The sequence below is a fragment of the Daphnia magna genome, linkage group LG7, assembly GCF_020631705.1.
Source record: "Daphnia magna isolate NIES linkage group LG7, ASM2063170v1.1, whole genome shotgun sequence".
Lineage (NCBI taxonomy): Eukaryota > Metazoa > Arthropoda > Branchiopoda > Diplostraca > Daphniidae > Daphnia > Daphnia magna.
The window spans coordinates 8,461,470-8,476,293 of NC_059188.1; the positions used below are offsets into that span (position 1 = coordinate 8,461,470).

Consider the following 14,824-nt stretch of genomic DNA (forward strand, 5'->3'; position numbering starts at 1 on the left):
TTGACGTTCTCTTTACAACTTGCATCTATACAAAAACAAGCTTACACACCAAATGCAAAAACATCTATTGAAAGGAGTTTGGGGTTTAAGGGATTCATTTGGATTGTTATACGAATTATTGTTAACTGAGCGTGTTATTTGTAAATGATGGTTTTTATCAGCGAAAAAAGTACAAAAGAATGAACATATATGGAAACAAGAGAGCTATCGAAAGAATCCCGAAGTTCTAAGGCAGATTACGTCCAAATTTCTGTATGTTAGCGAAGTTGGTTAAAAAATATTGATAAAATTTTGCATTTTGAAAAAATGTCCCACGAAATTTAAGTGGGTGAGTTCTGCTCCCAGATTATTCGTTTTCTTTCTTGTATACAACCATCAGGGTAATAACCACAAATAATTTTTATGGTTTCTGTCCTTACAGACAGCTTAGACATGTACTAATTCAATTAAGTTTCTTGAGGACGTCATCGTCAAGACATTGGTTTCCGTGTAAAAATTCTGTATATAAACGACCATTTTATCTGTTGGATTCATAGCGTCAGTCTTAAAGCTCTTGCTTTCGAGGTCGCTTCTTCTGCTTGTCAGCCCTCAAGCTTTACAAAGTCTTTTCCTTTGACAATCTTTCTGTCTTAGATTCTTTTGTCTTCTTTGAAAACAAAATCTCTTATCCAGGTAAGTCAAATCATTTTCAATTTACAGTAATTTTCATTTTGTTGTACTAACTGACCAAAATCGATATTTTTTTCAGTAAGAAAAATGGCAAATTTGACTGGTGATGCTGTGGTTGCTATGGCTCAGAAGCAGGCTTTCGATCCCTGGGCTTTACCGGATACCTTCACTCTGTATGCCTACGCTCCCGAAGACATTCGCAGCTTCCTTCATCCGCACTGGCACACCTACAAGGCTTTGCACCCTGCTTGGTATTACTTTTTGGGATTAATGTACTTGATCATCGGTACTTGCGCCGTTGCCGGAAACGCTGTCGTCCTGAAAATCTTCAGCCGTTTCCCAGCTCTTCGAAGTCCCGCAAACCTCTTGGTGATGAATTTGGCTGTCTCAGACTTCCTGTTGATGCTTGCTCTCTTCCCGGAATGCGTCTACAATTTCTTCCTTGGCGGACCATGGCGCTTTGGAGAAATGGGCTGCCAAATCCATGCTTTTCTTGGTGTGTGGCGAATTAATCATTCTACCCACTGAATGATTTCATAACATATTAACTCTTAATCGTCGGTTGATTTATCTTAATAGGGGCTTGCTTTGGGTACAACCAGATTTTCACATTGACCATAATCTCTTACGATCGCTATAATGTGATTGTGAAGGGATTCAGTGGGACTCCACTTACTTTCAGTATGATATCTCTAACAAATTGTCTAAACTTATTCTGATTTAGAAGAATTAGGTTAAAAACAATTCATAAACTTTTTAAACCAAATTTAGACCGCGCTGTAACCATTATTACGATGAGCTGGATCTGGGCTTTGGGCTGGTCCATCTGCCCACTTGTAGGATGGGGTGCGTACGCAATGGATGGCATCATGGGAACGTGAGTATTTTGATTTGTAAGCGTGGCTAAATTCATATAATTTCTATCTCTTTTTCTCATCACAACTTAACAGATGTTCATATGATTATGTCTCTCAAAATATGAATAATAAGAGCCATATCATGGCCGCCACCTTTGCAAACTACATTCTGCCAATCATCGTCATCGCTGGTTGTTATTACTTCATCGTCCATGCTGTTTTTAAGCACGAAGAAGAACTACGTGCACAAGCCAAGAAGATGAATGTTGCTTCTCTTCGCAGCAACAACGACCAGCAGCAGGTGTCTGCCGAGATCCGCATTGCCAAGGTTTCCATCATGAACGTCTCGATGTGGTTGACTGCATGGACTCCTTTTGCCGTTATCTGCATCATGGGCACATGGGGTGATGTTTCAAAGATTACTCCTTTGGTTTCTGCTATTCCAGTTATTTTGGCAAAAACATCTTGTGCCTACAATCCGCTCATTTACGCCATCTCTCATCCTAAATACCGAGAGGTACAGTTCGATTTCTCTGATACATATTTGCTCTTCAAGTTATAAAATGTGTTTTTTTGCTACTGACAGTGCCTCAAGCAAATGTTCCCTTGGATGTGCATCGTGGAGGAGAAGAAAGCAGTGACCGAAAATCAGTCTGTCATTTCGGAGAAGACTGAAATGACAGAAACTGTCAAGTGCGAATCAGCTTAACTACATCAAGCTCGACCAGTAGGTTTCCTTCTAAAGGAGATTGACGGGTGTTCTGGTTATTAGACGGCTATCATTCATGATGACGACGCTGGCTTATCAACTGAGGACTAACGAAAATGAAAATATTCGGTGATTTCTGATAATTTTGAATTTTTTCCTGTTAAAAGTGTTCTCGCTATTTTCTCCTTATTTTGACGGATTTTGTTTCTTCGTCTCAATAAAATTTTTATTGTCCAAAAAACCTGTTTTGTTATCAAATTCTTCAGGAACACGTTGTGGCGCCATCATATCTCCTTTGCAAGGACACGACTTTTAAATTTAATGGATCTAAATGATTTAATCAACGTTTAAAATTATCCTTTTCCCAAAATTGAGCGCTAATCGGACCTGCCACCAATCCGGCAACTATTTATTGGAATAAAGAGTACTTGCCTTTTAGAAGAAAGACGGAACGCAAGTGCGGAATGTTGAAGACTCAAACAACGGTCAGGGTTACGAAGGAAGAATAAATAGTGCTCAATTATTTTATCTTTCTGCATGGTGCAAAAGCGGTTTTTTTTTCCTTTCCGGCTTTCTACGATCAAATGTGTTTCTTCAAACGGTTTTGAGTTGTGAACTTACAGCAGGGGTAGTCCAAGTTCTTACCACGGATTAGTGTCCATGAAGTATAAATGTTTTCAATAGCAAAGAGTACAAAATTGATTAATTAGAGTGAAGATTGCAGGAGGTGTGAAGATGGTCGTTGGCCTATTTACAACAGTGTGACTTCTTTCTTCTTCATTGAATTAGTGATAGACAACTGCTTACTCACGAACTTTCATTTGGTAAATGGATCACTGAGAATCCTACACCAAAACACCAGGCCACTTATTGCAAGTAGAGCATCACACATTATTTATGAACAGCGATTTCAATTATGTGTCTGTACTCCTTTCTATGAAAAAAATGCATAGTTCATGAACACTGATCCCTGTAAGAACTCGGGCAACGCAACAGTTTGTTTGGCCTTTTAGAAGATGATTGGGGAAATCGATATTAATGCTGTACAATTAAGCTAAGATTTTTTTCTCTTTTTCAAGTAGAGTATCCGACAAGAGAAAAAGTTTTTCAAAAGTAAGTTTTTCTTTAAGAAAAATATTTACCTCTGCCGTCTAAGACATTGTCGTATATCACTGTAATGAGCTAGCCGCCAGCTGTCAAGCTGATGGTTTCATCTGTTAAGAGTGGCCTTCCGATAATTTTGAAAAGTATCTGGGCTAAAGATATTTATTGAACATTTTGTATGAAAACTAAAATGTTTCAAGCTATAACCTGATGTAAAATGAAGCTTAACTTAATCAGTTTTCTAACTCAAATGGTTAGATTTAAGGGATTTTCCTTATGACCTAAATGGTTAAAAAAATATTCCAGACTTACTAAGTGGAATGGCGAGATCGAGCAACTCAGCATCCGCTACAGGTCAATTTTTTAGGTGTAACTTTTGACTTAAAAATTTGATAGAAAAGTGGATTTTAATATATAGGGTTTAAAAGGAAGGTGAATCGATGTTCAACAGAACAAATCTGAGAGACGCTCGGCTATTTTGGAACATAAATTGACTGACGCTATAACTGAAAGTATAAAGCGGGCAGTAAATATAACTGTAAAATCTAAACTTTATAGAAAAACTGTTTCCATTGACACATAATACTGTAGCTCGAAAGCAGGGATCGGTGATTCCTCAAAAACACTTAGGTATTTAATGTGGTTAAGATAGCTTCTCCTTTTGACGTTCTCTTTACAACTTGCATCTATACAAAAACAAGCTTACACACCAAATGCAAAAACATCTATTGAAAGGAGTTTGGGGTTTAAGGGATTCATTTGGATTGTTATACGAATTATTGTTAACTGAGCGTGTTATTTGTAAATGATGGTTTTTAGAAAACGTTATCAGCGAAAAAAGTACAAAAGAATGAACATATATGGAAACAAGAGAGCTATCGAAAGAATCCCGAAGTTCTAAGGCAGATTACGTCCAAATTTCTGTATGTTAGCGAAGTTGGTTAAAAAATATTGATAAAATTTTGCATTTCGAAAAAATGTCCCACGAAATTTAAGTGGGTGAGTTCTGCTCCCAGATTATTCGTTTTCTTTCTTGTATACAACCATCAGGGTAATAACCACAAATAATTTTTATGGTTTCTGTCCTTACAGACAGCTTAGACATGTACTAATTCAATTAAGTTTCTTGAGGACGTCATCGTCAAGACATTGGTTTCCGTGTAAAAATTCTGTATATAAACGACCATTTTATCTGTTGGATTCATAGCGTCAGTCTTAAAGCTCTTGCTTTCGAGGTCGCTTCTTCTGCTTGTCAGCCCTCAAGCTTTACAAAGTCTTTTCCTTTGACAATCTTTCTGTCTTAGATTCTTTTGTCTTCTTTGAAAACAAAATCTCTTATCCAGGTAAGTCAAATCATTTTCAATTTACAGTAATTTTCATTTTGTTGTACTAACTGACCAAAATCGATATTTTTTTCAGTAAGAAAAATGGCAAATTTGACTGGTGATGCTGTGGTTGCTATGGCTCAGAAGCAGGCTTTCGATCCCTGGGCTTTACCGGATACCTTCACTCTGTATGCCTACGCTCCCGAAGACATTCGCAGCTTCCTTCATCCGCACTGGCACACCTACAAGGCTTTGCACCCTGCTTGGTATTACTTTTTGGGATTAATGTACTTGATCATCGGTACTTGCGCCGTTGCCGGAAACGCTGTCGTCCTGAAAATCTTCAGCCGTTTCCCAGCTCTTCGAAGTCCCGCAAACCTCTTGGTGATGAATTTGGCTGTCTCAGACTTCCTGTTGATGCTTGCTCTCTTCCCGGAATGCGTCTACAATTTCTTCCTTGGCGGACCATGGCGCTTTGGAGAAATGGGCTGCCAAATCCATGCTTTTCTTGGTGTGTGGCGAATTAATCATTCTACCCACTGAAGGATTTCATACCCTATTAACTCTTAATCGTCGGTTGATTTATCTTAATAGGGGCTTGCTTTGGGTACAACCAGATTTTCACATTGACCATGATCTCTTACGATCGCTATAATGTGATTGTGAAGGGATTCAGTGGGACTCCACTTACTTTCAGTATGATATCTCTAACAAATTGTCTAAACTTATTCTGATTTAGAAGAATTAGGTTAAAAACAATTCATAAACTTTTTAAACCAAATTTAGACCGCGCTGTAACCATTATTACGATGAGCTGGATCTGGGCTTTGGGCTGGTCCATCTGCCCACTTGTAGGATGGGGTGCGTACGCAATGGATGGCATCATGGGAACGTGAGTATTTTGATTTGTAAGCGTGGCTAAATTCATATAATTTCTATCTCTTTTTCTCATCACAACTTAACAGATGTTCATATGATTATGTCTCTCAAAATATGAATAATAAGAGCCATATCATGGCCGCCACCTTTGCAAACTACATTCTGCCAATGATCGTCATCGCTGGTTGTTATTACTTCATCGTCCATGCTGTTTTTAAGCACGAAGAAGAACTACGTGCACAAGCCAAGAAGATGAATGTTGCTTCTCTTCGCAGCAACAACGACCAGCAGCAGGTGTCTGCCGAGATCCGCATTGCCAAGGTTTCCATCATGAACGTCTCGATGTGGTTGACTGCATGGACTCCTTTTGCCGTTATCTGCATCATGGGCACATGGGGTGATGTTTCAAAGATTACTCCTTTGGTTTCTGCTATTCCAGTTATTTTGGCAAAAACATCTTGTGCCTACAATCCGCTCATTTACGCCATCTCTCATCCTAAATACCGAGAGGTACAGTTCGATTTCTCTGATACATATTTGCTCTTCAAGTTATAAAATGTGTTTTTTTGCTACTGACAGTGCCTCAAGCAAATGTTCCCTTGGATGTGCATCGTGGAGGAGAAGAAAGCAGTGACCGAAAATCAGTCTGTCATTTCGGAGAAGACTGAAATGACAGAAACTGTCAAGTGCGAATCAGCTTAACTACATCAAGCTCGACCAGTAGGTTTCCTTCTAAAGGAGATTGACGGGTGTTCTGGTTATTAGACGGCTATCATTCATGATGACGACGCTGGCTTATCAACTGAGGACTAACGAAAATGAAAATATTCGGTGATTTCTGATAATTTTGAATTTTTTCCTGTTAAAAGTGTTCTCGCTATTTTCTCCTTATTTTGACGGATTTTGTTTCTTCGTCTCAATAAAATTTTTATTGTCCAAAAAACCTGCTTTGTTATCAAATTCTTCAGGAACACGTTGTGGCGCCATCATATCTCCTTTGCAAGGACACGACTTTTAAATTTCCATCCACTACCTGAATGATTTCCATTTTCAAGAGCTACAGTTATGACAAATAGAGCAGTAAAAAATCAAAGGATGCGCGTTCTCCACAAAGGCAAAAATTTCATATTGTGTCCAAGTTCGTCTGCTGTGGCTTCATCGTTTTATGTAGAACCAACTCCATAACGTTACAAAATAAGTTTTTGTAACTAAAATTTAGATTTCTCGGCTTTTCTTTGTTACAGTTGGTACATTATTGATTTTTTCATTTCCTATTTTTTTTTTCTATCCCCAATTCTATCTGTTTTTTTTTTTTTTTATTATTGTTTCGTCTACTTTGTACTTACAAGCGCACTTTTAACAAAGGTTCAGAGGTCTGGTTTTGGGAGTACATATGCCAGAGGGGGGATACCGCGCCGATTCGCTTAAAGTTACACATGTGTCCACAAAAATTAGTTCAGGGAATTCATATCATAGGTTAGTACCAGGGGATTTCTAGCATCTACAGAGGTCCCAGATTGACCTTTAGGATTCCTGCAATGCATTGAAGTAGAAAGCCTTTTTTAGAAAATGGGTATGGACCTGCTAGGGCCATTGGGCCATCAGAGTTTTCTGACTTCATCCGAAGCAGACCTGTTTTTATGAGCTCCCGATTTTATCGTTTGTTTTCATGAGCAGACGATCTTTTATCCTTTTTTTTCCCGAAACCTTTTTGAAACCTTTTTTTAAACAATAGCCAAGATATTTAACGTTTTTATAATTTTCTTTCCTTTTTTTATATAATTTCTCTGCTCTTTTCTTTTAACTTTTAATTCCTTTATTCCTTTCTTCCTTTTAATCTTTTACGAAAGTGGTCCCAGGGTTAGAATGGCAGAGGAAGTAGCATCTAGTAGAAACGCTACTAGAGTAAGACTCCATGGTAATGCTATTAAAATCCTAGTTCCTCTGCCAAACATATTAAGATGTGGGGAAAGAGCTTGCCAGGGTGAGCGGGGTAACGGGCTCTGGTCAGGGGAACGCAAGAGACAGTTGGCGGAGAAACCCCTCAAAGATAGACACTCGAAGAGAGGGGTTCAGTTCACGACCCAGTATGTCTGCATTGACTGCAAAAAGGAGTTTAATTCCTTTATTTCAGCCGGCAGGCATGCAAGGCCCCGGCAGGCATGCAAGGCCCTGTACTAAGTTTCTTTCAGTATTCTCCGCCAATCCCTCGAACTCACCATTTCTTCTGAAATCGGTGGTTCGCAGGGGTCCCCAAATCCCACTCACTCGCCTCTCCCCACTTTTCCCCCTTGTAGAATCGAGGGGGACAAAATAATTTTAAGATACCCTGGAGGACTCACTTAATGTCCTAGGTGCGAATGGACTACCCTGGCACAGAACACCAGAGCAATGGGTAGTATTCATCGACAACTAGAGACAGCCCACACACTCCGACTTTTGAAATACTGGGAATGCGGAGTGTGTGGATTTGCTGGAGATGGCCCTACACTAAAAGAGCATTACCAGAGATTGCACTCAGCACCACAGCAATCACCCTCCATCCGGTCGCCACGGTTTTTCAACGCGGATACCTCTGTTCTGGATTCTTCTGGGGTAGCGACCTTCCAAGATGAGATCGCTGTCACAGAAGATGACCGTCAAGAGTTATCCGTGATGGGAATGCCGGCGATCGAGGAGGAGGGGCCTGGTAATGCCCAATCTCCAGCAAATTTTACCCAAAGCCCCATTTTAATTCTTGAGAGGGATTTCGCCGCATCTTTTAATACACAAAATTTTAGTTGGCTCTACAAACTCTACAAACAAGAAATTTCTTATCCACCACCTGTAGCTCCGGAAGAGCAACCACCCGATCCTCTTCCCGAGACCCAACCCTTTTCCCCCAGTCAGCAAAATGTTGGAGAATGCAGCCAAGACAGCTCAGAAGAGCAAAGCCAAAGAGGCGGCGATTTCTCTTGTCTCTGGGTACCTGCTTTTCTGAGCTGCGAGACTCTTCTTGATCGCGAAGGCGTCCTCGAACGTTGCACTGCTGACTGGCTCCCCAAAGCACAGATTTTAGAAGACCCTAGCCCTGAAAAACCTCGAGGAAACCCTAATGGTAGAAAAAGAAACCAAAACCGGCAGATGCAGAAGGCCCGGCGACAGATCAAGCTCAAGGCGTATGAAGCGAGGCAAATTCAACGGCTCTTCAATATCTACCCAAGAAGAGCCGTTCTAGAGGTGCTCGGAGATCGTTCATCCTCGTACGATGGCACTGTTGAAGCTGCGGAGGAATACCTCGAGAGGACTTACCACCGCTCGAGTCTACCTTCGCAGCAGTGCCAGAGTGCGAGGGTACTCTACGACACCTGCGACTTGTCCCATCCACCAAGGGACCAGATGGACTTCCTCAATCGTGCGCCTAGCCAAAAAGAGCTTGAGGCTAAACTCTGCCGGGCTACAAATACATCACCAGGGGTCGATGGCCTAGAATATCGACATCTAAGGGCCCTCGACCCCGACTGCATTTGCTGAAAACAGTTTGTAGAATAGTTTGAAGATTGGAATTCCTAACTGTTGGAAAATATCGCGAACAGTCACCATCTTTAAGAAAGGGGACACTAGCGATTATTTCAACTTTAGGCCAATTTCCCTTCTTTCGACCATCTACAAACTGTTCTCGGTAGTAATCAGCCAGGGACTCACAGAGGTCGCCTCAGATCTTGGCTGGTTATCTCCCGAGCAAAAGGGTTTCCTCCCGGGGTCCATGGTATCCAGGAGCACACACAGCTCTTGCAGACCGTTGTCGAGGAGACAAGGACCAAACGTAGGCATGTGTCTATAGCATGGCTAGACATGACCAATGCGTTTGGTTCTGTGCCTCACGCCGTTCTTGGAGATTTGTTTGCTTCTCTTCCGACACCAGACGACCTCCGGCGCATCCTGGCGGACATTTACTCGGAGAATCGGATGGATTTTGCCGTACCGAAAGAATCTGTTCGTATTTCCCCAACAGCAGGTGTTTGTCAGGGTGACGCTCTTAGCGCCCCTATTTTTAATTTGGCTTCCGAGCCCCTCATCAGGGCCGGAAAGTCCAATTCAACCCTGGATTTTTATTATTTGGCTCGCTCGTCAATACCACGGCATATGCTGACGACATTGCCGTGGTTACAAATTCTCCTGATGAGCTCCAAAATATTTTAGACATTTTATCCCTCACCGCTGACACATTAGGGCTGTAATTCAACGCCAGGAAGTGTGCTTGCTTGGTCATTGACAAAGGCAAGTCGTCTGAGGCTCTGTGCCGAATCGGTACTCAACCCATTCGGTGCTTGGGACCAGACGACCAAGGGACATATCTTGGTACACCAATCGGCGGGAAATTGCGGTTTCGTCCTCCCACTGACCTTATCCCTAACCTTGACAAGATTGCCGCCTCCCGCCTCGCACCATGGCAAAAACTTGACATTTTCCGTAGCCACCTTCTTCCCTCCCTTTCCCATCACCTCACTTCGGGTCGGGTCCTGAAAGACTGCCTCACCTAACTGGACACTGAGTGTAGGAAGTTCTTAGGCCTTATTTGAAACCTTCCCAATCACGCAACGGTCCCCTTTTTCTACACGGACCGGCGAATTGGGGGCCTAGGAACATGCCGCCTCACTGATGATGCCGATATCTGGACCATCGCCAGGGCTGCTCAGCTCCTCACTTGTAGAGACCCTACAGTGAGGAACATATGCCAAGAGCAGCTCCATGACACCATCCGACGGGGGTTCAGAAACGAGCATCCAGGAGTGTTGCCAGTTGGGGAATATCTTTCGTGATCCGTGTATTGGGGGCTCTACAGACTGAGGTACGCGGAGGCAGGGTCCAATCTTTGGACTCTTGCCCACCAAGCTGCCAAATGACTGGGAGTGCGGATTGATGTATCCGGCGACAAAAATATAAGAATTGTCACCGATGACGTCTCCGTAAGCCCAGTCAAGGCAGTCCGCGGACTTCGGAAAGTAACTCGGTAGTGCTATACCAGGGACCTAATTTCCGACAAGAGCCACCAGGGAGTAGTTGCCACTGGCATCTCCCTGAAAGACAAGTCGAAAGACATGACTCGCCTGGTATCTTGCCATACGCCCCTCTCCTTCCGACACTGGAGATATCTTCACAGGGCCCGGCTCAGCATCTTTCTTCTTCGGAGCCACTCATGGTTTTGCTCACAGGAGCAAGATACGAGTTGCCGCCGATGCGGAAAGGAAAACAAGACCAAGTTTCATGTGCTTAAACACTGTGAAGAAGGTCTCCAGCGAGGCACAACACTAACCAAGATCTCTGGTAGTCGCTGCTAGTCAAGCAGGGACAAAACCTGACGATCAACAATGCCATCCCCGGGCAAAGTTTAAGACCGGATGTTGAATTTCAACTATCCGGTTCCCGGGTGATCGTCGACGTCGTGGTCTGCTATGACCAACCAGGACGTATGGAGAATGCCTACCAGCGGAAATACGATAAATATTCTTCGCATGGTAGGATTCTTCCCCTGTTTGTCGGATCACTTGGATCATGGTACCCCAGGAACGACAAAATCCACTCGATTCTTGGAATCAACGGAAGATCCTGGGGTTATCGGGCCTTGAATCGAAAGGCACCCCAGCCTTTCGATTCAAGGCCCGATTAGCAGGACTCCAAAGATCAATGGAGATGGTGTGTGCCCACTTCCATCATGGTGCTACAAACCCCGAAGCTGAGGAATTCCCCCCTGTCCTTGTTGAGACTCCTTACCCAGTAACTGAGTAGACTCTTTCCTATTTATTTTTTAATATTTTAGTAATATTTTTAAATGCACCCAACCATACATGTTTATTCCCCTTCCGGAAACCCCTCTATAAAAACTCCCATGTTCGCAACATTCATTTATATTTTAAGTATTTTTAGACTAAGACATTTTACAGTCAAATAATTTTGGCTTTTATAATTAAGAAATGAATTTTCGAATAAAATTTATCATTTAATAAATCGACACTTTGCACTCTTTGACCAAAATACCAGAAGAGAAACATAATTGTTATGAGTTTCGATCCTTGGACTTCCGCATCATAGACTGAGCTTCTTGTTAACCAATCACTACGTATTGAAAAAAACATTTCGGGATGATTATTTGATGTGGTGTACGTAATTCTTACACAGTTGAACCCCAACGCTACACTGTTAATTGTGGCAACGTGGCTTTTAAAAGAAATGGATCAAAATAAGACGTCTTCTGAGGGACATGATTTATTTTTAAAAAGGACCAAAAGGATTTATTTTAAAAGGACGTCCAGTACTGCACGTCCTAGTAAGACAGATTTAGGATATTATTGTTATTTAATTTAGGATTTAGGAGTTATTGCATTAAATTGTCATGTGCGTAATGACCAGCGGGATTGAAATGAGACCCTTCAGTACGTGTGCTTTGCGTACAACACAGCCAGGCAAGAATCCACAGGATATTCTCCATTCTTTCTCTTCTATGGACGCGAGCCGAAATTACTCAAGCTTGGCGCAGATCCAAATCCATTGTTGACAGAAGATGGCACCACAGGAGATAACACAGATAGCCTATTGGTTGAATCATCGACAGCTAGAGAAATAGTGAAAACTAGAATGGAAGATGTAAAAAACAAACAAAAAGAGAGGTACGACTCACGTCATCGGAATCCGTCCTTCCAATCAGGAGATTTAGTGCTAGTTTACAAGCCATTCAGAAAAGTGGGAAAATCCGAAAATCTCCTTCATCATCGATGGCTGGGACCTTTCAAAGTGTTGAGGAAAACCACGCCGGTGAATATGGGGTTTTATCGGCAACAGGACGAGAGAAAATGGATATTGTGCACGTCATTCGTATGAAACCATTATTTGAAGCTTCAAATGAATGGCAGCTCCCACAAGAAATAGCTCCTAACAATTTAGAAGAGGCCGCTGAAAAAGAACAAAGAGAAGATCAAGAAATTGAACCACAACATGTACCTTTAGCTACCAGCCCTCAAGCGGTAGCAGACGACGATGAGACAGTTACCGAACATCCCACAGCAGATGGTGTCATGGTAGCCCCCCCCCCGCTTCAACCGAAGTAGCATCAGCTCATGGGTCCATCCGTAACAGAAGGCCACCTGCTAGGTACCTAACTTGTTCGGTACCATTCCTGATGCTCCTGCTTACAGTCTTCAATCCACCGATCTTACGTCACTGATCCCGAGAGAAACCACAATTTTAAAGAACATGTAGATGTCACTTTCGGTGAATCAGCATGGACAATCGTGACTGACCTCGATTTAGGGCCGGCTGGAGCTGCAATACCTTACTTGCAACAGCAAAAAGTGGCAGACAAGTGGAAGCAGCAAGGGTTCGACCCAAAAAAAATTGCTGCCAAAAGAATTTTCAGCAAATTACGAAGTTTCTCGAAGGAACTGGAGAGCGTGACCAAGCAATTCACGACCGTGAAAAAAGCCTTAAACACCAACCCAAGAAACCGACGTAGTCTCATCGACGGAGGTGAATCAGCTCTTAAATGGCTGAATCATAAGGAAATTATACACATTATGGACAAGCAAGCCCTACTTTTTTTTGCACGCTAGTCCAGAGGACATCTTTAGAACATCCGTTGATCCCAGGTAGGTTCATCCGTTTATGGGAACGGTTTGGATGTCGTAGGGACGTAACATTTTTTGCATCACTTGGATAAAAAAGGAGTCGACAGCGCCAGTCTTCCCGGGGACATCCTAAAAACGTCGGTTGATCCCAGCCAGTTTTGTCCCGTATTTGGACGCGGTTTGGACGTCCCTGGTGTGTAAAATTAGTGCGTTGTTGGAACCAAAGAAAATGGACCGAATCGCTTATTCTGCGAAAATCGTTATTACGTCCATTGATCCCAACCAATTTTTCTGTCCCTGGCACGTACAGTATCCTGCACAAAAATCCGAACAGCAATTTAAATGCTGAAAGCAATCTATTGGCAGGGTTACTGGTTTTTTGTTGTTGTTTTTTTTAATAAGTAGGGTAGACAGGGTGATGACACGACAGAGCAGGGTTGGGAAAGTCTACAACTTGCTTTTTTTCTTCAGGGCAAGTAACAGGTCAGGTCATTTTTGAAACCCTCAGGGGGTGTGTTTTTTAAGCGACAGTTGGAAATGTTGAGCTAAGGCTTTGAAATATTCCTTACTAAAAAAATTTGGTTAGCTGCTTGTGCGTGGTTCCTTAGACATCGGTGGCATATGTGTAGAGGGTAGGATTGCGACGCCAGAAACCGGTATTCAAATACTGATAAGGAACGGCAAAATTTGTGATATATTCATGAAAAACTTCGTTCTTTTGGAATGTTATTTGCTTAACAACAAAGAAAATTTTTATTTGTTTTAATTATGTAACATTATCTCTTACAAACAAATAAAAAATTTGTTTGTTCTTAAGCAATTAACATACCCAAAGAACGAAGATTTTTATAAAGATATCCTATATTTGGATATCCTATATTGGTTTTAAATGCGAGAAAGATACCGTCTGGCAGATTGTGAAGATTTTAAGGCTCTTTCTGTTGGGAAAGGGTCACCTTCTGCATGCGGCGGCGCCTCTGCTTTCATTTTCTCAAGGACAGGCACTCTGCCTGAGATTGCAATAGCAGTAAACCGTGTAGACACCCCACTTCGTCGTTACTCACATCACCCATTTCTTCGCGATCCCAACATGAAGTCAGTCAAGAAATCACGTAGCACTACTGCACACAACCAGCGACGAGTAGTGCTGAGCATGATGCGGTTGCCGGTATTGGCGAAAGATGGGAGTTGGATCTCAGCAAATATCTTTATTGATGAAGGGAGTGACTCCACCCTCGTTCAACTTGCATTCCGCCATCGACTGAATATCCGCGGGGCGCGTCGAATTCTCGACGTAGATGGAGCGGGTGGTGTTGTAAATCGTTACCGATCGTTCCAGATCCAACTTCACGTCCGTACGGAGAGTGGAGAAATTGTCTTACTGGAAGGTAGCACAATGAAGAAGGTAGCCAGCTCAACACCGGTTACAGATTTGGGCGAGGAAGAGAAGTGATGGAGCCACATCCGTGACTTGCCGGTCGTCGAAAGCGGCGGAAATGTTGATATTCTAATCGTAATGGACCAAGCCCACTTGCTAGCTGTTGAAGAGTCCAGAGTTGGAGAAGGAGACGAGCCTATTGCTTCCCGTACTCGGCTGGGATGGGTTATTCGATGAATTATCGGGAAGGTCACTGCCGTTACCTCTACCCGGATCCACAAAATATCCGCCACCGTCTCCTT

At 42.4% G+C, this 14,824-nt stretch overlaps 2 protein-coding genes across 2 annotated transcripts; both read left to right on the forward strand.

Annotated features, from left to right (window-relative positions):
• Window positions 1–512: 512 nt before the first annotated feature.
• LOC123474754 (compound eye opsin BCRH2-like) lies at window positions 513–2,476 on the forward strand. The gene is made up of 6 exons (XM_045177324.1): window positions 513–672; window positions 749–1,165; window positions 1,249–1,350; window positions 1,441–1,546; window positions 1,620–2,043; window positions 2,113–2,476. The coding sequence occupies exons 2-6, from the start codon at window positions 757–759 to the stop codon at window positions 2,233–2,235; spliced, it is 1,164 nt and encodes a 387-aa protein (XP_045033259.1). The 5' UTR covers window positions 513–672; window positions 749–756; the 3' UTR covers window positions 2,236–2,476.
• Window positions 2,477–4,522: 2,046 nt separating this feature from the next.
• On the forward strand, window positions 4,523–6,486 carry LOC123474755 (compound eye opsin BCRH2-like). Its single transcript, XM_045177325.1, has 6 exons — window positions 4,523–4,682; window positions 4,759–5,175; window positions 5,259–5,360; window positions 5,451–5,556; window positions 5,630–6,053; window positions 6,123–6,486. The coding sequence occupies exons 2-6, from the start codon at window positions 4,767–4,769 to the stop codon at window positions 6,243–6,245; spliced, it is 1,164 nt and encodes a 387-aa protein (XP_045033260.1). The 5' UTR covers window positions 4,523–4,682; window positions 4,759–4,766; the 3' UTR covers window positions 6,246–6,486.
• The last annotated feature ends 8,338 nt before the right edge of the window (window positions 6,487–14,824 follow it).